This window comes from Rhinoderma darwinii, chromosome 10 (genome assembly GCF_050947455.1).
Source record: "Rhinoderma darwinii isolate aRhiDar2 chromosome 10, aRhiDar2.hap1, whole genome shotgun sequence".
In the NCBI taxonomy this organism is placed as follows: domain Eukaryota; kingdom Metazoa; phylum Chordata; class Amphibia; order Anura; family Rhinodermatidae; genus Rhinoderma; species Rhinoderma darwinii.
The window spans coordinates 72,426,689-72,453,403 of record NC_134696.1 but is presented as its reverse complement, the minus strand read 5'-3'; the positions used below and the strand labels follow the sequence as shown (position 1 = coordinate 72,453,403).

The 26,715-nt window shown below is 42.0% G+C and overlaps 1 protein-coding gene across 1 annotated transcript; it reads left to right on the top strand.

Annotated features, from left to right (window-relative positions):
• Positions 1 to 759: 759 nt before the first annotated feature.
• RPL28 (ribosomal protein L28) lies at positions 760 to 24,830 on the top strand. The gene is made up of 5 exons (XM_075840056.1): positions 760 to 849; positions 4,419 to 4,509; positions 19,164 to 19,287; positions 20,805 to 20,923; positions 24,704 to 24,830. The coding sequence occupies exons 2-5, from the start codon at positions 4,429 to 4,431 to the stop codon at positions 24,791 to 24,793; spliced, it is 414 nt and encodes a 137-aa protein (XP_075696171.1). The 5' UTR covers positions 760 to 849; positions 4,419 to 4,428; the 3' UTR covers positions 24,794 to 24,830.
• Positions 24,831 to 26,715: the final 1,885 nt, after the last annotated feature.

The following is a 26,715-nucleotide window of genomic DNA, read 5'->3' as shown; positions in this document are numbered from 1 at the left end:
CGCCCCCCCCCCCCCCCCCCGATTGCGTTGCGGGGGGCTCGATGAGCTGTTAGAGGGGGTCGCCCCCTCTTTCTAACGATTTAAATGCTGCGGTCTCTGTTGACCACAGCATTTAACGAGTTAAACGAGCTGGATCGCGCTCGAGCGCGATGACGCTAGTTACTTTGAGGTGTTAGCTGTAACATACAGCCGACACCCGCATCGTATGGATATGTCACTGCGTGAGCCCGCTCCATACTTCCCCTACCCGACATTGGCGTATGGATACGTCAAATGTCGGGAAAGGGTTAAAAACATAAAAATACCAGTTCTTTATTAAAATCTGGAAAAAGTGTGCACCTACCCACTTTGATACCAGCTCTCATGCCCAGAACCTGTTCGGGCCAAGCTGATCTCAACTGATTTTGATGCGTGTCATTTCTCTCTGTATGTTGGCAGTGTGAGATCAGTGGCCCAAAGTAATTTAACCCAATAAATCACACTTTGTATTGCCCATCTTTGTGCCAGCTCTGTTTTTAGGCTGTTTTAAAGTGTTTTCACTTGTGTGCAGCTCAGTGCAACGTATTTTACTATTAACATAAGATTGTTCTTTAATATGTTCATAAAAAAACAAAAATACTGAAAATGCGAATAAGAAACTGGTGAATAAGAAACCAACTTCAGCATCGTCCTCATAGTCGCACCTGAAACCCCTTGTACTAGACGCAGTCTGCCACACTCCAAGATGGCGGCTGTTTCCGTGTACTGTGTGACGTGATACTCTATGAAGCGGAGCCATTAGCTGACAGGAAGTAAGATTCGGCTCCGCCCCCTTCTCTTCCTTTCCTTCCCTTGGTTCAGCGGATAGAGGTAACGTGTTATGGCCGCTGCTCGTAAACCGGAGAAAAGCTGCTTCATTATGGGCGCACATTGTGCCGGTGGTTACCGGAGCTCGCGCTGCGTGACTCTGGGCGGGGCTGGCCCTCTCTTGCCGCCTCAGTTACTTATGGGAGATGAGGATGTTGACGCCACATGGACGAGGAGTTTTCAGGCTTCGTTGCGGCCTCCGTTTTGTTGCTCCGTGTCGGCGGTCGTCTTGATGACGGAGGTGCCTGCACTGTGATACTGGCTGCTTGTGCAGGGATAGGCAGGTCCCCTTGTTTATGGTGGTCCCGGTTCTCCGGTGAAGCCCCGGTGTCAGTAGACCAGTAGTTTGTTATTGTTGGCGGTTTGTTCTGTCACATTGGAGTCCGGCCGGTTCTGGGTTTTGCGAGATCATCAGTCCTCACCCTTTTATGTGAAATGATGATTTTATCTCTCATGTATTAACTTTTTTTTTTTAAAAATATTACATTAAAGTCCCTAAGCGCGTGACAGTAATCATGGCTCAAAATACTGACCCATTCATTGCTATGGCCGTAGAAGAGATCCGTAAAAAATAGGACGTGTATTTTTTTTTCCGTTTTTACAGTCCATGCTGCCATTACTGCTACGGCCGTGTCCAGGGGGCCTAAATGATCAGATCTCAATTCTTTGCACAAACGTATATGTGGCTTAGGCCCCATGCACACGAATGTGCTTTTGCGGCCGCATTTCCCCCGAAAACCCACGGGAGAATTGCGGCCCCATTCATTCATGGTTTCCGTGGTCCGTGCATGGCCCAGGAGCCCGGACTGCGGAGAAAACGGCCAGGTCCAGGCTCATAGCAAATAATGGCCGCGGCCATGTGCACGGCTCGAGATTTGTGGTTGACACTCAGTGCCCGGCCGACCCGAAAATCACGCCTGTGCACATGGCTACGGTCGTGTGCATGAGCGATCCATGAAAATGGGTCCCGCACGGGCGCAAGTCGGCCTTGAAAAACTGAAATTTGACACCCTCGTGTGAATATGGCCTAAAAGACGCTGATTCCATGTATCGCCGGGTTTAGGAGTCCTAACTGCACCCACATGCAGCACACGGCCTTTTTGCGGGCTTACAATGGGGTAATGCAAGAGGATAAAAATGACCGATTCGAATTCGCCATCCCTAACAATATCCTGATTGTGGTTTTCGGAGGTGTCTTTTAATGCTGCCCTTCAAAACAGCTTGTCCGTCAAAAAACAACCCCAAATACGGCTTTATCAATGGAATAATAAGTTGTGGCTTCTGGAAGGTGGAGAGTAAAAGATGAAAAATCAAAAAATTCTCTGTCTCCAAGGGGTTAATAATCTCAATATCCAAACAAAACATACCGTTAACCCCTTCCCGCCGCAGCGTTTTTTCAGATTTTCTTTTTCGTTTTTTCCTCCCCACATTCCAGAAGCCATAACGTCTTTATTTTTCTGTCGATAAAGTCCTATGAGGGTTTGATTTTTGCGGGACGAGTTGTAGTTTTTCGTAGCACCATTTATTTTGCCATATAATGTACTAGGAAACGGGAATAAAATTACTTGTGGGGTAGAAAAAAAAAAGTGATTCTTCCATGATTTTTTACGCACCGTTTTATGGAATTCACATGATATATTGTAATAGTTCGGACTTTTACAGATGCGGCGATAACAATTATGTTTATTTTTTTTTACTATGCTCTAGGGGGGAAATGGGAAAAGTTTTTTTTGTTTTTTTTAACTTTTAATTTTTTATTTTACACAAAAAAACTTTATTTAAAGAGGCTCTGTCACCAGATTCTCAAATCCCTATCTCCTATTGCATGTGATCGGCGCTGCAATGTAGATAACGGTAACGTGTTTTTTTTTTTTGTTTTTTTTTTAATCGTTCATTTTTGGCCACGTTATGAGCTATTTTATATATATATATATATATATATATATATATATATATATATGCAAATGAGCGTTGAAATGGACAATTGAGTGTTTTTTTTTCGTTATGTCCAACTGGGCGTGTATTGTGTTAACTGGGCGTGTTTACGTGTATGACGCTGACCAATCAATGACCAGTCAGCGTCATACACATCTCCATTCATTCATTTACACAGCAGCGATGTGCAGCCACATACAGAGATTAACGTTAATCAAGTGTCCTGATAATGAAGACACATGACCTCTAGCCTGGACGTCATGTGTATTCAGAATCCTGACACTTCTCACGAGATTTCATTTCACTTGCTGGAAATCTCACAGAAAAGAGTCAGAAGTGTCAGGATTCTGAATACACATGACGTCCAGGCTGGATTTCATGTGTATTCATTATCAGGACACTTGATTAACGTTAATCTCTGTGTATGTGGCTGCACATCGCTGCTGTGTAAATCAATGGAGATGTGTATGACGCTGACTGGTCATTGATTGGTCAGCGTCATACACATAAATACGGCCAGTTAAAAACACAATACACGCCCAGTTGGACATAACGAAAAAAAAAAACGCCCAGTTGTCCATTTCAAACCTCATTTGCATATATATATAAAATTGCTCATAACTTGGCCAAAAATGAACGTTTTTAAAAAAAACAAAATGTTACTGTTATCTACATTGCAGTGCCGATCACATGCAATAGGAGATAGGGGTTTGAGAATCTGATTATAAGTGCCCTATCTCCTACATAATCTGATTGGCGCTGTAATGTAGATAACAGCAGTGGTTTTTATTTTGAAAAACTATCATTTTTGAGCAAGTTATGAACTAGTTTCGATTTATGCTAATGAGTTTCTCAATGGACAACTGGGCGTGTTTTTACTGTGTATGACGCTGACCAATCAGTGACTAATCAGTCTCCTACACTTCTCATTGTTCCAGCCCAGCATGATCCACAGCACAGTGTGATTGTGCAGTGAAAGAAGTAAACACGCCCAGTTGGAAATAAGAGAAAACACGCCCAGTTGTCCATTAGAAAGGCTCATTTGCATAAATATAAAATTGCTCATAACTTGGCCAAAAATGAGTTTTCAAAAAAACTTTACTGTTATCTACATTGCAGCGCCGATCACATGCAATAGGAGATAGGTATTTGATCTGGTGACAGCCTCTTTAACTCATTTTTACTTTTTTTTTATTAGTTCCTCTAGGGGACTTTAACCAGCGATCGTTAGATCGCTTGCATAATATACTGCAATACTAATGTATTGCAGTATATCGTGATTCTGACCGGCACCTATTAAGCCCTGCCGAATAGGAGCACAAAGATGGCAGACCTGGGGGCCTTCATCGTCCGCCCCCTCTCCCCCCCCCCCCCGTTGCAGGGGGCGCGATGAGCTGTTAGAGGGGGTCGCCCACTCTTTCTAGCTATTTAAATGCTCGCAGCATTTAACGAGTTAAACGAATAAGTGAGGCCCACACATCCCTGTATTGAGGTTCCAAATGAGCATTGTAAAAGAGTAGGTTGTTTCCCCAAAGAGGTTTTTTTGTTCTTTTTGCATGGGACCTGCATTATTTCGGAGGGATCTAATACAAACTGTGGTGTTATACTGAAGTTGAAACCGGTTTATGTATTTCCAGGTGCACAACCATGTCGGCTCACTTGCAGTGGATGATCATCAGGAACTGCTCTAGTTTCTTGGTCAAGAGAAACAAGCAAGTTTACAGCACTGTAAGTGTGACAGGTCTTCAGATTTACCAAAATAACTTTCTTTTGAATCTTACGAAAAGTTACTGTTAACAGTTTATTAAGGTGAAGGCGGTATATTGTCTGATCGGAGGTTTATTTCTTCTAACTTTTATGGGGTTGCACAGGTTTAAAATAACATGGCTGCTTTCTTCCAAAACAGTTCCACGCCTATCTGCGAGTTGTCTGTAATATTGCTCCTTAAAGGGGTTTTCCAATCCTTTTTTTTTTTTTATATTTTTTTTTAAAATCAATGCAATGTTCCTCTATTAATATATTAGTGCACTCGAACTATATCTTTCTTGATAATAAATGGTTTTAGTAACATTACTCCCTATTGTTTACCTTGAGAGGTTTGTTTTGCTCAGTAAGTTCATTCCTCTTCTCTTCCTGTGTTTCTCCTCCCTGCATGCACTGCTCTAGTCCCAGCATGCAATGTGCATGCAGCAGTGCACTTGCTCCGCCTACTACACCCAGCTCTACTAACTTCTGCAATCTCAGTCTTCATTTTGGTGCTCTCATTCTATTACTGATAGCACAAGCTGAAGTCACTGGATATCTGCGTTTTTAACCTCTTAACGCCGAAGGGCGGATACATCCGTCCTCATCAGCTGCTAGTTCGCGCAGGACGACGGATATATCCGTCCTGTAATTGTGCGGGTACTGTTACTGTACCCACGCGATCAGCGGCAGGAGCACGGCTGTTATACACAGCCTGGCTCCTGCAACTGCCGGAATCGAAGCGCGCTCCGATTCCGGCAGTTTAACACATTAAATGCCGCTGTCAATAGTGACAGCGGCATCTAATGTGTTTGACAGAGGGAGGGAGCTCCCTCTGTCACCCCATCGGCGCCCCCGCAAAGAAATCGCGGGTCGCCATCGGGTTTCCATGGCAGCGGGGGTCTAACAAAGACCCCCAGGTCTGTCTTCAGCATCTGCCTGTTAGGCGATGCCGGAGGCATGACCTAACAGGTTGCCTGTCAGTTTTACACTGACAGGCAATAATGCTTTGGTATACTAAGTATACCAAAGCATTATATATGCGATCTGCACATCGCATAGTGAAGTCCCCTGATGGGACAAAAAAAAAAAAAAATGTCAATCCGTTAAATAAAGTTGGTGAAAAAAAAATAAAAAATTACAGTGAAAATCAAATAAAACTACTTTTTTTGCCCAAAAAGAGGTTTTATTTAGTAAGTGTCAAAACAAATCACACATACACATATATGGTATCCCCGCGATCGTAACAACTTGAACAATAAAATTAACACATTAATTAAACCGCCGAATGAACGGCGTCCAAAAAAAACGCAAAAAAACAGCAAAATTCGTTCTTCTCCCATTCCCCCCATAAAAAATGAAATTAAAATGAATCTATAAGTCCTATGTACTCCAAAATAGTACTAATGAAAACTACACATTGTCCCGCAAAAATCAAGCCCACGTACGGCCACATAGACGGAAAAATAAAAACGTTACGGCTCTTGGAATGCGGCGATGCAAAAACAAGTAATTTTTTTCTAAAAGGCTTTTTATTGTGCAAACGTAGGAAAACATATAAAACCTCTACATATTTGGTATCCCCGTAATAGTGCCGACCCATAGAATAAAGTTAACATGTTATTTACGCTGCATAGTAAACGGCGTTAACTTATAACGTGAAAATCAATGCTGGAATAGCTGCTTATTTTCAATACTCTCCGAAAATAAAGTTAATAAAAGTTAATCAATATATTGTAAGCATCTAAAAATGGTACAATTACAAAATACAACTCGTCCCGCAAAAAACAAGCCCTTATACGGCTATGTCGACGGAATAAAAAAAAAGTTACGACTCTTGGAATGCGACCATGAAAAAACAAACAATAATCCAAAGGTCATTAACGCGCAAAATGGCCTGGTCATTAAGGGGTTAAACGGTTTGATGAGGTCTTGTGGTACCAAAACAGTGGAAACCCCCAAAAGGTGACCCCATTTTGGAAACTAGACCCCTTGAGGAATCCATTGTAGTTTTCTTGGGGTGCATGCAGCTTTTTGATCAGTTTTTATTCTATTTTTAAGTGGCGCGGTGACTAAAAAACAGCAATTCTACTATTGTTTTCTTATTCTATTTTTGTTACAGCGTTCACCGTGCGCTATAAATGACATATTCACTTTATTCTGCGGGGCGATACGATTAGGGCTCATTTACACGAGCGTGTTATACGTCCGTGCAACGCGCGTCGCAGGGACCTATGTTAGTCTATGGGGTCGTGCAGACAGGTGCGTGATTTTCACGCAGCGTGTGTCCGCTACGTGAAACGCACCACGTCCTATATTTGTGCGCTGTTCGCGCACCACGTTCTTTTCTGTTTACAAACATCCAAACGGAGTGTCATAATGATGGCGGCTGCGCAAAAACGACGCAGCCGTGCATCATAAAGGGCTGACACACGGAGCTGTTAAGTGCCTTTTGCGCAGCAAAATGCCGCGTTTTTGCTTGCGCAAAACGCACACGCTCGTGTAGACCCGGCCTTACGGGGACACCAGATGTTTATAGTTTTTTTTATGTCTTATGGCGTTTGCACAATAAAAAGTTTTGTAAAAAATCATTCACTTTTTGTGTTACCTTATTCTAAGAGCCAGAACTTAATTATTTTTCCATCAATAAAGCCGTGCGAGCGCTTATTTTTTGCGTAACGAACTGTAGTTTCAATCATTACCTTTTTTTAGGTACATGCAACTTTTTGATCTATTTTTAATAAATTTTTTGGGAGGTGAAGTGACCAAACAATTGTGATTGTGGTTCGGTTTATTATTATTTTCTTTTACGGCGTTCACCGCGCGGGATAAATAACTAAACAATTTTGTAGTTCAGGCCGTTACGGACGCGGCGATACCAATTATGTATCATTTATTTATTTATATATTTTTATTAATAAATGACTGATAAGGGAAAAAAAAGGGGATTTTTTTTTTCACTTTTAAAACTTTTATTTTCTTATTTTTACACTTTTTTTTACTGTATTACTTTGTCCCACTAGGGGACTTGAGGGCAGGAGGCCCTGATCGCTATTCTAATACACTGCAGTACATGCGTAGTGCAGTGTATTAGAACTGTCAGCTACTCACTGACAGCAAGCATAGTGGGCCCTGACGTTGTCAGGACCCACTAGGCTTCCGTCTATGGCATAGCCGGACGCCATTGTTTGGTGTCCGGTTGCCATAGTAACCATCGCCGGCCGCTATCGTGTAGCAGGCCGGCGATGGTAACTTAACCCCTAAAAAGCCGCGATCTCTATTGAACGCGGCTTTTAAGGGGTTAATCAGCGGGGACACAGCGATCGGTCCCCGCTGTAGGAGCTGCGGCAGCTGCTGTACGAGACAGCAGCGTCACAGCTCCTGTATGTGTCGGGAAGACGGCCGAAAAGGCCGTTATTCCCGCAACTTCATATTCCTTTGCTAATTTCACAGAGCATGCGCGGTGGAGTGTGTTAACCACGCATGCTCTAATCAGATAAAGCACGTGGTACGGTTCCGTCATTTTTGTGACGTAACTGTACAGTGTGAAAGCCGGAAGTAAGGTAGCAGACCAAATGCACGGGTCTGCACAGGAAGTGCAGATTTTGCTTTACTAAGGGGGCGGTGACGGAAGAGGATATACGACGCTACAGCCATCTGATGAAACGTAAGTACATTGTAAAGTTATATATTTTTCATTGTTTAATTTAAATGAATGTAATTTTTTTACTTCCGGAAAACCCCTTAAGGACGCAGCCACTTTTGGACCAAATGACACCGCCTCATTTTTAAAATCTGACATGTTATATCTGGTAATAACTTTGGAATGCTTTTAACTATACAAGGGATTGTGAGATTTTTTTTTCTCGTGACATTGTACTTTGTTAGTGAAAAAATTTGGTCGATAAATTCAATATTTTTTGTGAATAACACCAAAATTTAGAGAAAATTTGCAAAAATTAGCATTTTTCTAAATTCAAATGTATCTGCTTGTAAGACAGATAGTAATACCACACACAATAGTTACTAGTTTACATTTCCCATATGTCTACTCTGTTTGCATAATTTTTTCAACATCCTTTTATTTTTCGAGGACATTACAAGGCTTAGAACTTTAGCAGCAATTTCTCATATTTTCAAGAAAATTTCAAGTTAATTTTTTTAGGGAACAGTTCAGATCTGAAGTAGCTTTGTGGGGCTTATATATGTTAGAAACCCCCATAAATCACCCCATTTTAAAAACTGCACCCCTCAAAGTATTCAAAACAGCATTTAGAAAGTTTCTTAACCCTTCATGCGTTTCACAGGAATTAATGCAATATAGAAGGGAAATTTGCAAATTTCATTTATTTTATTTTTTGCAGAAATTACATTTTCCCTGTAATACTGAAGTTTTTTTTACAAGAAAAACACAACTTGAGTATTTATTGCCCTGATTCTGCAGTTTTTTAGAAATATCCCACATGTGGCCATAGTGCACTACTGGACTGAATAAAAGCCCCAGAAGCAAAGGAGCTTCTAGTGGATTTTTCGGCCTTCCTTTTCTTAAATTATATTTCAGGCACCATGTCAGTTTAGAAGAGGTCTTGTGGTGCAAAAACAAAGGCAATCGCCAAAAGTGACTCCATTTGGGAAACTACACCCTTAGTGGAATTCATCTAGGGGTGTAGTGAGCATTTTGACCCCCCCCCCCAGGTGTTTCATAGATTTAATTAGAATTGGGCAGTAAAAATGAAAAATTAAAATTTTTCCCACTAAGATGTAGCTTTAGGTCAAAATGTTTGATTTTCTCCTCAAATAAAGGAGAAAAAGCACTGCAACATTTGTAAAGCAACTTCTCCAGAGTACGGAAATACCCCATATGTGGTAATAAACCACTGTATGAATACACATCAGGGCTCAGAAGGGAAGGAGTGCCATTTGGCTTTTGGAGCTCTGATTTTGCTGGATTGGTCTTTCTGCACCATGCTCTATAACGGTGAAGATCATAGAAACCTCATCTCCACCGCTATTCTCCTGAATACTGCGATCAAAGCTGACTGCAGCATTCAGGGGAAAATTAGAACGAGGGATGCCCCTTGGATCGTGTCACAGGAATTCCTGTGACGCTATTGAGGGACATATATATGGGCCAATAGTCCAGGGTCTATTGAAGGACCCCAGGGCTGTCTGAGCATATTTCCTGTTAGGATATACCCAAGTATGCCCAAACAACTGCCTGTGTACTATCCGTACAGAGGCTAATGTACTGTAATATAGATCTATGCCAGTACATTCAAGTTTTAAAGAGGCTCTGTCACCGGATTTTGCAACCCCTATCTGCTATTGCAGCAGATTGGCGCTGCAATGTAGATAAGAGTAACGGTTTTTTTTTTTTTTTAACGTTATGACCATTTTTATATTGATGTAAATGAGCCTTTCTAAAGTACAACTGGGCGATTTACTTGCGATGTAGCTACATCGACTTACCTGCAAACGCCGATGCTGCTGCAGAATCAACTGCAGCCTCTGGTGCCGATGTGTCCTCGCTCGTCCGACGATGCAGGACCTGGGGCAGGAAGTGAGTGATCTCTCGAACACGCTGTGCGTCTGCACTGCCAGAAGCTGGGCGTTGTGAAGAGAAGTGAATGATACTTCTATACACAACGCCCAGCTAGTAAAAGAAGTAAAAACGCCCAGATGTAACACACACAATACACGCCCAGTTGTACTTAAAGAGGCTCTGTCACCAGATTTTGCAACCCCTATCTGCTATTGCAGCAGATCGGCGCTGCAATGTAGATTACAGTAACGTTTTTATTTTTAAAAAAACAAGCATTTTTGGCCAAGTTATGACCATTTTTGTATTTATGCAAATGAGGCTTGCTAAATTCCAAGTGGGCGTGTTTAAATTAAAAGTCCAAGTGGGCGTGTATTATGTGCGTACATCGGGGCGTTTTTACTACTTTTACTAGCTGGGCGTTCTGACGAGAAGTATCATCCACTTCTCTTCAGAACGCCCAGCTTCTGGCAGTGCACAGACACACAGCGTGTTCTCGAGAGATCACGCTGTGTCGTCACTCACAGGTCCTGCATCGTGTCGGACGAGCGAGGACACATCGGCACCAGAGGATACAGTTGATTCTGCAGCAGCATCGGCGTTTGCAGGTAAGTCGATGTAGATACTTACCTGCAAACGCTGATGCTGCTGCAGAATCAACTGTAGCCTCTGGTGCCGATGTGGCCGTCACGATGCAGGACCTGTGAGTGACGTCACAGATCTGCACTGCTAGAAGCTGGGCGTTCTGAAGAGAAGTGGATGATACTTCTCGTCAGAACGCCCAGCTAGTAAAAGTAGTAAAAACGCCCCGATGTACGCATATAATACACGCCCACTTGGACTTTTACTTTAAACACGCCCACTTGGACTTTTGCAAGCCTCATTTGCATAAATACAAAAATGGTCATAACTTGGCCAAAAATGCTCGTTTTTTTTAAAATAAAAACGTTACTGTAATCTACATTGCAGCGCCGATCTGCTGCAATAGCAGATAGGGGTTGCAAAATCTGGTGACAGAGCCTCTTTAAGAGAGCCTCATTTGCATAAATATAAAAATGGTCATAACTTGGCCAAAAATGCTTGTTTTAAAAAAAACAAACAAACGTTACTCTTATCTACATTGCAGCGCCGATCTGCTGCAATAGGAGATAGGGGTTGCAAAATCTGGTGACAGAGCCTCTTTAAAATAAATTAAAAACATAGTAGTATTAAAAAAAAAATACACATACACCTTTTTTACAATAAACATTAAAATAAGTCTCTACATAAACTACACACTTTCAGTATTGGCGCGGACATAATAACCTGCACCACAATTTTTTTGCGTCTTATGATGTGTACGCTGTAAAAAAATAAACTGCTTTCTATCACTTATTGTGAGGCACGAGGTATGATGAATTTAACCTCCACTTGCCTCACATATACCTTACATATTAACCCATTATGACTGAGAAACATGATGGGGTTAATTACTATTCATGTGAGGCACACAAAATTGATCACACCTCGTGCCTCACATCAGAAAATGGAAGTTTTTTTTTTTATTACTGTTGGCAAAGTATCGTTTTGGTATCTAAATCACAATACTACACAAAGTATCGGTATCAAAGTCCAAATTCTGCTATCGTGACATCCCTAATTGTTAGCGTAATGTAGTAGTAGTGTTAGCGTAATGTAGTAGTAGTGTTAGCGTGATGTAGTAGTAGTGTTAGCGTAATGTAGTAGTAGTAGTAGTGTTAGCGTAATGTAGTAGTAGTGTTAGCGTAATGTAGTAGTAGTGTTAGCGTAATGTAGTAGTAGTGTTAGCGTAATGTAGTAGTAGTAGTAGTGTTAGCGTAATGTAGTAGCAGTGTTAGCGTAATGTAGTAGTAGTAGTAGTGTTAGCGTAATGTAGTAGCAGTGTTAGCGTAATGTAGTAGTAGTGTTAGCGTAATGTAGTAGTAGTGTTAGCGTAATGTAGTAGTAGTGTTAGCGTGATGTAGTAGTAGTGTTAGCGTAATGTAGTAGCAGTGTTAGCGTAATGTAGTAGCAGTGTTAGCGTAATGTAGTAGCAGTGTTAGCGTAATGTAGTAGTAGTAGTGTTAGCGTAATGTAGTAGTAGCAGTGTTAGCGTAATGTAGTAGTAGTGTTAGCGTAATGTAGTAGTAGTGTTAGCGTAATGTAGTAGTAGTGTTAGCGTAATGTAGTAGTAGTGTTAGCGTAATGTAATAGTAGTGTTAGCGTGATGTAGTAGTAGTGTTAGCGTAATGTAGTAGTAGTGTTAGCGTAATGTAGTAGTGTTAGCGTAATGTAGTAGTGTTAGCGTAATGTAGTAGTAGTGTTAGCGTAATGTAGTAGTAGTGTTAGCGTAATGTAGTAGTAGTAGTGTTAGCGTAATGTAGTAGTAGTAGTAGTGTTAGCGTAATGTAGTAGTAGTGTTAGCGTAATGTAGTAGTAGTGTTAGCGTAATGTAGTAGTAGTGTTAGCGTAATGTAGTAGTAGTGTTAGCGTAATGTAGTAGTAGTGTTAGCGTAATGTAGTAGTAGTGTTAGCGTAATGTAGTAGTAGTGTTAGCGTAATGTAGTAGTGTTAGCGTAATGTAGTAGTAGTGTTAGCGTAATGTAGTAGTAGTAGTAGTGTTAGCGTAATGTAGTAGTAGTAGTGTTAGCGTAATGTAGTAGTAGTGTTAGCGTAATGTAGTAGTAGTAGTAGTGTTAGCGTAATGTAGTAGTAGTGTTAGCGTAATGTAGTAGTAGTAGTGTTAGCGTAATGTAGTAGTAGTAGTGTTAGCGTAATGTAGTAGTAGTGTTAGCGTAATGTAGTAGTAGTAGTGTTAGCGTAATGTAGTAGTAGTGTTAGCGTAATGTAGTAGTAGTGTTAGCGTAATGTAGTAGTGTTAGCGTAATGTAGTAGTAGTGTTAGCGTAATGTAGTAGTAGTGTTAGCGTAATGTAGTAGTAGCAGTGTTAGCGTAATGTAGTAGTAGTGTTAGCGTGATGTAGTAGTAGTGTTAGCGTGATGTAGTAGTAGTGTTAGCGTGATGTAGTAGTAGTGTTAGCGTAATGTAGTAGTAGTAGTGTTAGCGTAATGTAGTAGTAGCAGTGTTAGCGTAATGTAGTAGTAGCAGTGTTAGCGTAATGTAGTAGTAGTGTTAGCGTGATGTAGTAGTAGTGTTAGCGTGATGTAGTAGTAGTGTTAGCGTAATGTAGCAGTGTTAGCGTAATGTAGTAGTAGTAGTGTTAGCGTAATGTAGTAGTAGCAGTGTTAGCGTAATGTAGTAGTAGTGTTAGCGTAATGTAGTAGTAGCAGTGTTAGCGTAATGTAGTAGTAGTGTTAGCGTGATGTAGTAGTAGTGTTAGCGTGATGTAGTAGTAGTGTTAGCGTAATGTAGTAGTAGTAGTGTTAGCGTAATGTAGTAGTAGCAGTGTTAGCGTAATGTAGTAGTAGTGTTAGCGTGATGTAGTAGTAGTGTTAGCGTAATGTAGTAGCAGTGTTAGCGTAATGTAGTAGTAGTGTTAGCGTGATGTAGTAGTAGTGTTAGCGTAATGTAGTAGTAGTGTTAGCGTAATGTAGTAGTAGTGTTAGCGTAATGTAGTAGTAGTGTTAGCGTAATGTAGTAGTAGTGTTAGCGTAATGTAGTAGCAGTGTTAGCGTAATGTAGTAGTAGTGTTAGCGTAATGTAGTAGTAGTGTTAGCGTAATGTAGTAGTAGTGTTAGCGTAATGTAATAGTAGTGTTAGCGTAATGTAGTAGTAGTGTTAGCGTAATGTAGTAGTAGTGTTAGCGTAATGTAATAGTAGTGTTAGCGTGATGTAGTAGTAGTGTTAGCGTAATGTAGTAGTAGTGTTAGCGTAATGTAGTAGTAGTGTTAGCGTAATGTAGTAGTGTTAGCGTAATGTAGTAGTAGTGTTAGCGTAATGTAGTAGTAGTAGTAGTGTTAGCGTAATGTAGTAGTAGTAGTGTTAGCGTAATGTAGTAGTAGTGTTAGCGTAATGTAGTAGTAGTGTTAGCGTAATGTAGTAGTAGTGTTAGCGTAATGTAGTAGTAGTGTTAGCGTAATGTAGTAGTAGTAGTGTTAGCGTAATGTAGTAGTAGTGTTAGCGTAATGTAGTAGTAGTGTTAGCGTAATGTAGTAGTAGTGTTAGCGTAATGTAGTAGTAGTGTTAGCGTAATGTAGTAGTAGTGTTAGCGTAATGTAGTAGTAGTAGTGTTAGCGTAATGTAGTAGTAGTAGTGTTAGCGTAATGTAGTAGTAGCAGTGTTAGCGTAATGTAGTAGTAGTGTTAGCGTGATGTAGTAGTAGTGTTAGCGTGATGTAGTAGTAGTGTTAGCGTAATGTAGTAGTAGTGTTAGCGTAATGTAGTAGTAGTAGTGTTAGCGTAATGTAGTAGTAGCAGTGTTAGCGTAATGTAGTAGTAGTGTTAGCGTGATGTAGTAGTAGTGTTAGCGTGATGTAGTAGTAGTGTTAGCGTAATGTAGTAGTAGTGTTAGCGTAATGTAGTAGTAGTAGTGTTGGCGTGATGTAGTAGTAGTGTTGGCGTGATGTAGTAGCAGTGTTGGCGTGATGTAGTAGCAGTGTTGGCGTGATGTAGTAGCAGTGTTGGCGTGATGTAGTAGCAGTGTTGGCGTGATGTAGTAGCAGTGTTGGCGTGATGTAGTAGCAGTGTTGGCGTGATGTAGTAGCAGTGTTGGCGTGATGTAGTAGCAGTGTTGGCGTAATGTAGTAGTGTAGTTCAAATAACTAATTGATTAACGATAATTTTGTATTGTATCAAATTTGAAAGTAATGCGGCCCATCCACTTCCAATTTTTTCTTTGTGGCCCACTTGCTCGGCCGAGTTTTAGACTCCTGATCTAGATGCTGCGGTCAAAAGCAGCCACAAAATCTAAGCCGTTAAACAGCTTAGCAGCCCTTTGTGACGCTGCATCGGTCCCCTTGCAATGCGGCAGGTCTGCCACCTTTGTACTCCTATGAAGCCCGGTTTCTGGCAGAGCGTCATAGGAGACAACCTAACCATGTACTGCAGTACATTAGTCTTACAGTATATCATGCAATAGATCATTAGGAGATTTGTTCAATAAAATTTGCATTATACTCCAACGGTTGATGGCTTGAAGATTATACTGACTGTCATTTGCATCGACTATTTAGGAAAATCGGCAAAAAATAACATTTGCATAATTTGGAATGCGGTGTACATCAAAACGATTCCTTTGACAACAATAATAATTAAAAAAAAGGTTGTTCCATTTTCTGATGTGAGGCACATGGTATTATTAATTTTGAATGTGCCTCAGATTCAGGCCTCATGCACACGACCGTAGCCGTGTGCACCGCGGGCCGCCCGCAAATCGTACGACATGCACATGGCCGCCGCCATTGTTTTCAATGAGCCCGGACCGCAGAAGATTTCCGTAATAGGACATGCCCGTTCTTTCTGCGCTGCGGGTTCCCGGGCCGTGCAAAGACCGCAAAAACTACGGTCGTGTGCATGGCTCCATAGAAATGAATGGGGCCGCAATTCTCACGTGGATTTTCGGGGGGAATTGCGGCCACAAAAACACGTTCGTGTGAATGTAGCCTAATAGTAATTAACCCCATCATGTTCCTCAGTCAAAATGGGTTAATGTGTGAGGTACATGATGGGGTTAATTACTATTAATGTGAGGCACATGAGGGTTCAAAATTCATAATATCTCGTGCCTCACATTAGTGAAAGAAAACAGTTTTTATTTTATAACAGCGTAAACATGAATGACGCTATAAATTTATTATGGTCACGTCGATACTGTAGTACACAGGCAATTGTTAGGGCAGACCAATTTATGGTCCTCGATCAGTCACAGGGATACCCTGTGACGCAATCCAAAGGGTATCCCCCGCCCCCTTCATTTACCCCTTGAATGTTGCGGTGGTGGTCCGCTTTGATCGCAGCATTCAAGGGAATAGCGGCAGAGATGAGAGGTTTCTCATCTCCGCCGTTACGGCGGGGTTGCGGCTGTGTAATGTGTTTTATTACCATATATGGGGTATTTACGTACTCTGGAGAAGTTTCTTTACAAATGTTGCTTTTTCTCCTTTTATTTGATGAGAAAATGGAACATTTTGACCTAAAGCTACGTCTTAGTGGAAAAAAAAATGTAATTTTTCATTTTTACTGCCCAATTCTAATGACCTCTATGAAACACCTGGTTGGTCAAAATGCTCACTACACCCCTAGATGAATACCTCAAAGGGTGTAGTTTCCTAAATGGAGTAACTTTTGGGAGGTTTCCACTGTACTGGTACCGTAGAAGCTTTACAAATGCGACATGGTGCCGAGAAATGAATCCAGCAAAATCAGCGCTCCAAAAGCTAAATGGCGTGCCTTCCCTTCCGAGTCCTGCCGCTTCCCCAAACAGCAGTTTCTGACCACATGTTGGGTATTTCTGTACTCTGGAGAAGTTGCTTTACAAATGTTGAGGTGCTTTTCCTCATTTGTTTGTTGAAAAAAATAAAACTTCTGAGGTAAAGCTACATCTTATTGGAAAATAATGTAATTTTTCATTTTCACTGCCCAATTCTAATGAAATCTATGAAATACCTGTGGGGTCAAAATGCTCACTAGTGTAGTTTCACAAATTTGAGTCACTTTTGGGGCACTGAAGACAGAATATGGGGGGTGTTTTGAAGGGTGCCCGCCATGTTCTGTTCTCAGTGCCGCCACTCATTAGTGCAGTGCCGGCCGCATCACCTCATCCAGACCCCGCGCACTTGTTATCAGGACTCATACATTCATGTGTTACTATACTGAGCCGTGCGGCCGCACAGCTAAGTGTCGAAATACATGAAACAACGGTATCGAACCGTTTGGGTATGCAGAGTATCGAAACCGTTTTGATGCATCGTGCATCCCTACTGGTATATATCTACCAGGTATAGCCATTGATTGTGTCACAGGGATTTCCCTTCTCACTTTAGCTTTGATCGTGGCATTCAAGTGGTTAACGGTGGAGAGGAGGTTTCTCTTCGCCGACAGTGTGGCTGCGGCTGTGTATTACAGCTGTTACAGCCGCTGCCCTGCTCATCATGGCGCGTGGACACTGGCTGTAACACAGGACGAGAATGCTAAGTGCCCACCGCTCAGTATTCTTGTTCTGTGTCTGCACCAGTTAATGTTTGTTGTAAAAAAATGTGGTGTTTTTTTTTAAATTGAACATTACTTTAAAGTTTTTTTAAATAAAAAGCAAAAAAAAAATAAAGTACTGGCACATAACTATATGCCAGTACATTAGCCTGTGTACTAATTGTACACAGGCAGTTGTTAGGACATACCTAAGTATGCCCTAGTAACAGGAAATATTGTCAGGCAGTCCTGGGGTCCTTCAATGGACCCTGGGCTTATGTTATGCCCCTTGATCGCGTTACAGGGATTTACTGTGATGCATCCAGCTTTGATTGCAGCATTCAGGGGAATAGCGGCGGAGTTGAGAGGTTTCTCTGATCTCTGCAGTTAGAACGGGGCTGTGTAATAAGCCAAAGTGCGAGCGTGCGGTAAGCATGAGGTGATTTGGCCGGTGCTGCACTAATGAGCAGCAGCGCAGGCACAGAACATAGGGGTGTTTTGCAGTGCCACCACTATGTTCTGTCTGCAGCGCTGGCAATCATTAGTGCAGCGCTGGTTGCATCACATCATGCTGACCACGCGCACACTTGTTAGGACTCGGGAACGGGGCAAAAGCTGTATTACACAGCCGCAGCCCTGCTCGAACAACATTCATGTGTTACAATACTAAGCTGTGCGGCCGCACAGCTTCATATCGAAATACGTGAATTAACAGTATTGAACCATTTGAGGGTGCACGGTATCGAAGTATCGTGCAACCCTAGTTTGAAGAACATGAGAGTTCGAGGTGTTGACTTTGCCTCCAAATTCCCCAGATCTCAATCTGATTGTGCATCTGTGGGATGTTTTAGAAAGTCTGATCCATGGAAGCCCTTCTTTGCTCACAAGACAAAAGGATCTGGTGTAAACGTCTTGGTGCCTGATACCACAGGACTCCTTCGGGGGTCTTGTGGAGTTCACTCCTCAACAGGTCATAGCTGTTACGACGGCATGAGGGGAATTACAAAGTATTAGGCAGGTGGTTTTAATGTTCTACATGATCGGTGAAGACTTTGACACCGTTGCATTTCAAACAGTTGGGCATTGCAAGCGGTTGGACGTGATCAGGATAGGTTTGCAGCCTTGATGTAAACAATTAGCATTTCATTCACTAATTGTTTTGGGCTGCCCGTACACACAGCTGCTTTTCTGCGCAACGCGGTTTTACAGCTAATTGAATCGTGATTACAATGCGTTTTTTCAGCAGCACAGCTTGTACAAGTGGAGAACATGGTTTCCAAAAGCTTATCTGAGAGTAGTCATACACTAGATGATATTTCCCACGATACAAATGTTCTTTTTCCATGGAGAATTGCTTGTATAGTGGGAATCGTTGTACAATTGCATTGCCCTATATGTATTTGTATTTTCCGTGAACAATGGTTAACTAAATGATACAACTACCACCAAGGCAAAGGAAATGTTTTGAAGCATGAACAATAGAGCAGGTTTCCAATGGTCGGAACCAATAATATTTACTACCATACGCTAATTATTAATTATGGTGGTCATGCGGATTGTTAAAGATCACTTTTTCTGGCCAAAGCAATGTTAATTGACCGGATGTCGAATGCAGGAGGCTGTAACACAGTGGCAAAGTGTCCCCTGCAGCTCTGACCTGTGTCACCGTAGTATCATGTGCTGTATGAGTGAGATATTCTCCCCCCGAAACGAAATGGGGGTATAAGATCATTAACACTGCATATAAAAGAGGATGTTGCAATTCTTGTTTTTTTCTTATCCGATGGAATCCAAAAAGCCTACATATGAAATTGAAGGAACCGTAAAGCCCCATATATCTCTATGGGCACCTAACTGACTTTCTGATGCAGGATCTCTTTAGCATTTCATATATCCTATCAGAAATAAAAATCTCAATTGTATTTTGATATTGTACAGTGGCAAGCCATTGCAGACATGTTTAACCACTTCAAGATGCCTTCATTTATTTTCTTGGCTTTTTTTTATTTTTCTGATAGGAGCCCAACAACCTGAAATCCAGAAACTCCTTTCGGTACAATGGACTCATCCACAGGAAAACCGTAGGCATTGAGCCTGCTGCTGATGGAAAGGGTATTATTGTTGTCCTAAAAAAGCGTGCTGGTAAGTTACTGTGTTGGTAGAAACGTTGAATGAAGTTTGATTCCTGTATCCGTAGTGTTTGTCGGGTGCATGAGCCCTACAGCTGCAATTACAGAACCGTAATAACTTGTATTCTGCTATAGGCGGAAACCTCTTGGTTCCTCTAGTTTTAAATGAAGGCACATGGGATACTTTGTCATTAATTCCATCTAGATTGAAAATTGTGGCATGACCCACTGCATATCATAATACGGGGATAGTTTTTCCTGTGGGTAGAATCTGGTTTTTATACCCATTTATGGCGTATCCTGTGGAGAAAACCACTTTCCATTAGATGTATGGATTTGTCTAAAATGTTTTCTTTTTTCCAATCCACTTGTGTTATGTATACTGGACTGTGTCTTTAAAGGGCTCATCCGGGGACAAAAAAAATTCCATTGCAATAATAGATTTATCTGAAACTAAGTAACTTACTAATACTTGAATTTTAAAATTCTGTACTAAATGGTGCAGTTCAAACCTCGTGAATTGCACCCGGAAGTGCTGGAGCTTTTCTAATAATGACGCTCTGACCCGGCCCTACGTGACTGAGCACTGGCTTCATGTGCTGTTCGTGAACATGACCTCAATGGGCTGTCAAATTGCCTATTGCTTGAGTCCCAAGCAGAGCGCCAACCAGCTCTTTGCTTGGGACTCCAGCACTGCTTCCGACGTCCATATTTGGTCAATTTCCTTTCGCTGGAGTTACTTAACAGAACATCGGCGAATGCTTTGTCAGGGGACTCCAGCACTCTGCCCACGTCAGGGTCCATATCTGGACAGTGACGTCGGCAGCAGTACTGGAGTCCCCGAGCAGAGCATCAGCCGATGCTCTGCCCGGGAACTCCAGCCCTGCTCCTGATGTCTCTGTCCATATATGTTCAGTGACTTCAGGGGTTTCCTATCGCTGGCGTTCCCAAACAAAGCATCAGCTGATGCGCTGCCTGGGGACTCCAGCACTTCTCCCCACGTCATTGTCCAAATATGGGCAGTGACGTGGGCAGAAGTGCTGGAGTCTCCAGTCAGAGCATCAGCTAATGCTTTGCTTGGGAGCGCCAGCGATAGGAAACCCCTGAATTTACCAAATATGAATGTCGAGCAGAGTCCTAAGCAAAGCTCTAGCGGATGCTCTGCTCGGGGACTCCAGCAATAGGCAATGTGACAGCCCCTTGCAGTCATATTCACGAACAGCACATGAAGCCAGCGCTCCGTCACCTGGGGCCGTGTAGGAGCATCATCCTTAGAAAAGCTCCAGGACTTCCGGGAACAATTCACTAGGTCTAAACGGCACAGTTTAATACAGAATTTTAAATGAAAGTATATTGGTAAGTTACTTAGTTTCACGTAAATATATTATTGCAATGCAGTTTTTGGTCCCCGGATAATCCCATTTAAACATCCAGGAGTCATGACTGTTTTAGATGCTTCTGCCGTATGCATTTGTAAGTCGTCTGGTTTAAAGTTCTTTAAAAGAAAAGCTTTTTTTTTTTATGGTTTAGGTCAACGCAAACCTGCTACATCATATGAAAAAATCACCATCAACAAGAATTCCCGTGCCACACTTAACAGTGTGCGCCACATTATCCGCAAAAATAAATACAGGAAAGACCTTCGTATGGTGAGTGAATAACTTGGTTTGCTATTATGTTGTCTTAGCTGTGTATCCGTTACATTGCTGTCCATCCAGCAATGCGGTGCGTAGTTTTATCATACAGTTTAATTGTAAATTGCTCATCTAAATATCCCTTATTCACAATGCTGGTGACTCAGGATATTGTAACGTGCAACGTTTCTATTTCATATATACACGTCTCTAAAATTGAAATTGCAAAACCAAGACTGCAATGGAGGTCTAGTCTATTCTCTTCAGCGATGAGTGTATGTTCACACACTTAGCAAAAAACGTCTGAAAATACGGAACTGTTTTCAAGGGTAAACCGCTCCTGATTTTCAGACGTTTTTTTAAGCCACTCGCGATTTTCGCTATGTTTTTTTACGGCCGTTTTTGGAGCTTTTTTCGATAAATGAAAAATGGCTCAAAAAAACGTCCCAAGAAGTGACCTGCACTTTTTCGCAGCTGGTTTTTTTACGCGTAAAAAAACGCTACGTTGGGACAGAACGCCGTTTTCCCATTGAAATCAATGGGCAGATGTTTGGAGGCGTTCTGCTTCCGATTTTTCAGGCGTTTACGTACCGAAAATAGGCCATGTGAACATACCCTAAGTCTCACTTTTGTTTTTGGACGCAATGATAGCCGGAAATTGGTCTGGGGGCCACGTGGGCAACGCTATGAAGAGGCCTTAACAAGGGAACGTCACACAGTTTCTACTCCCAGGATTATGATGTGGCGTAATGTACGGTAGCTCGAACCCTCTAGTTTTCATTTAAGGTACACGGCATCACATTGATTTGGTCGTGGAACCAGTGGTAACGCTATTTCTCCAGAGTGCCCAGAAGCAGTCTTTCAATAGGACAACGCCAGGCCGCATGTTGCTCGTGCTGCTGTGAGCAGCCTGCAAGGCCTAAACGTGCTAACATGGCCTGCAGCATCTCCAGACTGGTCTCCCATCGAGCACATCTGGGATGTCATTTGTTGGCAGTTGCAAAGGGAGCTACCAGCAGCCAATCTTGATGATCTTCGTGTCTAAGTGCATTCGGACAGCCATTAATAACCTCGTTGATAGCAAGCCAAGGCGTGTAAGTTCATGTAGCGCTCTTGCTCTATAATGAATAAGTCAAGATGTTTGGAATGTTTCCATTTTTATTTATTTATTTTTTGCACTTGCATATCCTTGACCCCTTGGCAATATACAACGTACTATTACTGTAATGTCGCCAAGGGGAAGTATGAAGCGAGTGATGGCTTTGTTATACAGCAAACCACTCACTCCAGCGAGCAGAATTAAAGTTCACTTTGATTCTGCCTGTTTAACACCTTAAATGCTACGGTCAATCGTGACCGTGACATTTAAATTGTTAAAACCAAGGGGGCGTCCCCTTAAACACGCCATCTTGGCGCGATCGGCCGTTTACAATGATTGTTATGGCAACCTGGGGGCCTAATAATGGCCCCCAGGTCCGCCATCTTTGTACTCCTTTGAAGCTCTGCCTCTGGCAGGGCTTCAAAGGAGACTGTCCGTATAACGATATACTGCAATAAATTTGTATTGCAGTATATCATGCAAGCGATCCAACAATCGCAGGTTCAAGTCTCCCAGGGGGACTAATAAAAAAAAAGTAAAATACAGTTAGTTTTTTGTTTTGTTTTTTATTTATTTTTAAAAAAAAATAAAAGTTCAAAACTCCCATTTTTCCCCTAAAGTAATGTTAAATAAAATAAGTTAACATAACTGGTATCGCCGCGTCTGTAAAAGTCAGAACTATCACAATATAGCATTGTTGTTGAAACTACAGCTCGCCTTGCAAAAATTGAGCCCTCACATCGCTAAATTGACGGAAAATAAAGTTTTGGCTCTCAGAACATGGTGACACCATTTTTATATTTTTTTCTAGCAAATCGTTTAAAAAAATAAAAAAAAGTGGTTAAACCTAAAACAAAACATGAATCTGGTATCGCTGTGATTCTGTCAACCTGTAGAATAAGGTGCACATGTCGTTTTGCCTGATGGACGCCATGAAAACATACCCCCCCCGCCCCCCCAAAATGGTGTAATTGTGTTTTTGTGTTTTTTTTCCCCCACTTCACCCCACAAATTATTTTTCAGCTTCCCGGTAGATTATGTGGTACAATAAATGGTTCTATGACAAATTACAACTTGTCCCGCAGTAAACAAGCCCTCGTATGGCTGTATAGACTTAAAGAGGCTCTGTCACCAGATTTTGCAGCCCCTATCTGCTATTGCAGCAGATCGGCGCTGCAATGTAGATTACAGTAACGTTTTTATTTTTAAAAAACGAGCATTTTTGGCCAAGTTATGACCATTTTCGTATTTATGCAAATGAGGCTTGCAAAAGTACAACTGGGCGTGTTGAAAAGTAAAAGTACAACTGGGCGTGTATTATGTGCGTACATCGGGGCGTGTTTACTACTTTTACTAGCTGGGCGTTGTGTATAGAAGTGTCATCCACTTCTCTTCACAACGCCCAGCTTCTGGCAGTGCAGCACTGTGACGTCACTCACAGGTCCTGCATCGTGTCGGCACCAGAGGCTACAGATGATTCTGCAGCAGCATCGGCGTTTGCAGGTAAATCGATGTAGCTACTTACCTGCAAACGCCGATGCTGCTGCAGAATCATCTGTAGCCTCTGGTGCCGACACGATGCAGGACCTGTGAGTGACGTCACAGTGCTGCACTGCCAGAAGCTGGGCGTTGTGAAGAGAAGTGGATGACACTTCTATACACAACGCCCAGCTAGTAAAAGTAGTAAACAGATAGGGGCTGCAAAATCTGGTGACAGAGCCTCTTTAAGTAAAAAAAAGTTATGACTTTTGGGAGGAAGAACTGGAATTGGCCGTATCTCCAAGGGGTTAACCCTTTAGTGTCAAAGACATTTTTTATTTTCAGTTTTTACACTCCCTGCCTTCTGAGCCATAATTTTTTTTTTCTGTCAGTGGAGTGGTGAAGCCTTGTTTCTTGCAGTAGGAGTTGTAGTTTCTATTGGCACCATTTAAATTACTATATAATGTACTGGCAAACTAAAATTCTTAAGTGGGGTGGAATTGGAAAAAACAGATTCCTCCGTTTTCTTGGGTTTGTTTTACATCTCACTGTGTGGTAAAAACGGTTACTCTATTCTGCTGGTCAATACGATTACGTCAATACCAGATTTATATAGGGTTTTTAATGTTTTACTCCTTTTACAAAGAAAAAACAATTTGTTAAATACAAAATTTTCCATATTTTGTAAGCCGTAACTATTTTTTTTTGGTCGATTGAGCGGTGTGAGCTTCTTGGCACGAGATGTGGTTTATACTGGTACATACAACTTGGTCAGTTTTTATAAAAAAAGAAAAAATTCACTGCTAAGTTAACAAAAGAGAACGATTGGCTTTTTTTCTATTTACGGTGTTCGCTGTACGCATTAAATAATGCTATGTTGTAATAGTTCCGTTTTTTACGGACACAGCGAAACCAATTTTTTCTTTTTTACATTACTTAAAAGGAAAAATGGGATCGCTGTTAGTGCCGGGTATCAGCTGTAATGCACCGCTGACACCCGCGGGGTATCGAGCGCGCTACATACATTCCCCCCTGTACCATGACGTGCAGTTAAGTCAAGGTGCGTTTAGGGGTAAACATGTCTATCGATCCTGTGATTTCCCAAATTCCGTAACGTTGTTGGTGTTGCAATTTCAATGTTGAGAATTTTATCTTCCCAGTGATAAATGTTTATCTGTATATTAATCAGTAAACTGTTCTGTGCTTTCTCTTATTAGGCTGCACTTCGTCGTGCAAGTGCTATTTTGAGTAGCCAGAAACCAGTTGTGGTGAAGAAAAAACGTACCCGAGCTGCCAAGACTGCATAAGGATTTTTGCAGACTAAATAAAATAACTGAACACACACACTGCTGTCTTCATTTTAGTATTAATATTGCAACTGATAGTACGGTGCCACCTGGTGTTCATTGTGCACCTCCACCTAATAAGCGGAGTGCTGGTGGATACGCATTCTCAGTCACTCTCTGCATAGTTATCTTGTCAGGGGGAAGGAGCAGTGCCTGTGCAGTAGCATGGCAGTATGGCTAAGGAGACTGCTTGAATTGTAAAGCTCTACATCCTGATAAGATATGAACCCTACACATGCCCACTCAGCGTTTTATTGTCTTGTTTTTTTATTATATTTTCAGTGGTTCCTAAGGGACTGCAAACGGTGGATGTCGCACAATATATTTCTTCACTACTTTGGTTCCGAGAGTAGGGTTTAGTTCACATTGCGTTATTTTCCTTCTGCTGGAGGTATTCATCGAGGAGGCGTATACCGCCGGATGGTAGAGACATATCTCACTGTATAGGCATACAGTGGTTTTGTCGTCTGAACTCCCCGGGAACAGTGCTACGGAGCGTCAGCAATGCTCTAGCCGGGGATTCTACTCCTGGAAGTGGACTCTGTAGTTGAAAGCCCTGACATCACTGTCCAAATATGGACAGAGATGTCAGGGCTTTCCCCAGGACAGGAATCCACGAGCTGAGCGAAACCTGATGCTCTACCTGGGGATTTTGGCCCTGGGGAAGCTCCGCGAGGCAGAGGTTTAACCTGTGACTAATGCTATAGAGTGGCATCTGTAACACATAGGCTCCAATGTTAATTTAAAAAAATAAATACGGAATCCCTTGGGATTGAAAAGCATATTCTTCTATGTTCCATTTTCTAAAAGAAGGTATCCCAGTCTGACGGGCTAAAAGGGCACTTTTGGACTGTTGGGTTAATAGAACTTTATGGATGTGTTTAGGGTAGGAACATACACAGCGTAAACCCTGCCGATTTTCTACAACGGATTAATTTTGGAAAATCTGTAGCAGCAGTGTCGGAGAGATTTCAACATATCTTGTCCCCACACTGGTAAATATCTGCCAACAAAAACCACACAAGTTTACCTGCGGTGTGGTTACTTCAACCGCACCCTGTCATTTAATTCTGCGGATACATAACACTTCTGTTGCGGGTTTACCCATTGAATTCAATGGGGCGCGTAAACCTTGCAACGAAACTGTGTGTTGTGATATTTGCGGTGGAATCGCAGCGGTGCGATACAAAAATCACAAGTAAGAAAAAAAAAAAGTTAGACTTACCCAGAGTGCCCACCTCCAGTCGCCCTTCCTTGATGATGTTGCAGCCAATCACAGGCTGCAGTGTCACATGGCCTGCAACGTCGTAGCAGGAGGCCGGACTACGTGCCGAGAAGAGGGAGTATGAACGGTTTTGGTTTTTCTGGCGCCGCTTCACAGCGTAAATTCTGCCGGAAAAACGCATCACAATGTGGTGCCATTTTCCGGACTGCATTTCCTGGACTGCGTTTCCTGCGGTGTTTAGGGAAGATACTCCGCGCAGCTTAACGCAGTGTATCCGGATTAAATATGTTTTGTGCCTGCCCTTAAAGTGTACGTCGGTAGATTTCCTGGCATACGTGCTAAAACACAATGTGAGCCCGGCCTAAGCGTTGACTATTTTATCAGCTGCCAGAGAGGTAAGGAAACGAATTCTGCTCAGAGCCTGTTCCCAGCATGAAATATTCGCAGCGCAACCAATAAGGAGGGACCAGGGAGGGTTCTTTTATATCCTAGAAACACTGAAAATGACTTCAATACAGCTGTTAACATTTCTGGACGTTTGGTATGGCAATGATTTGTGGGATATTCGCTTTGCTTTTAGAGAGAAAAAAAAGCCATGAATTTCATGTGGTTTTCATTGCATGTGGGTAAAAATGCACCAAAAAGGCATGGGCACACA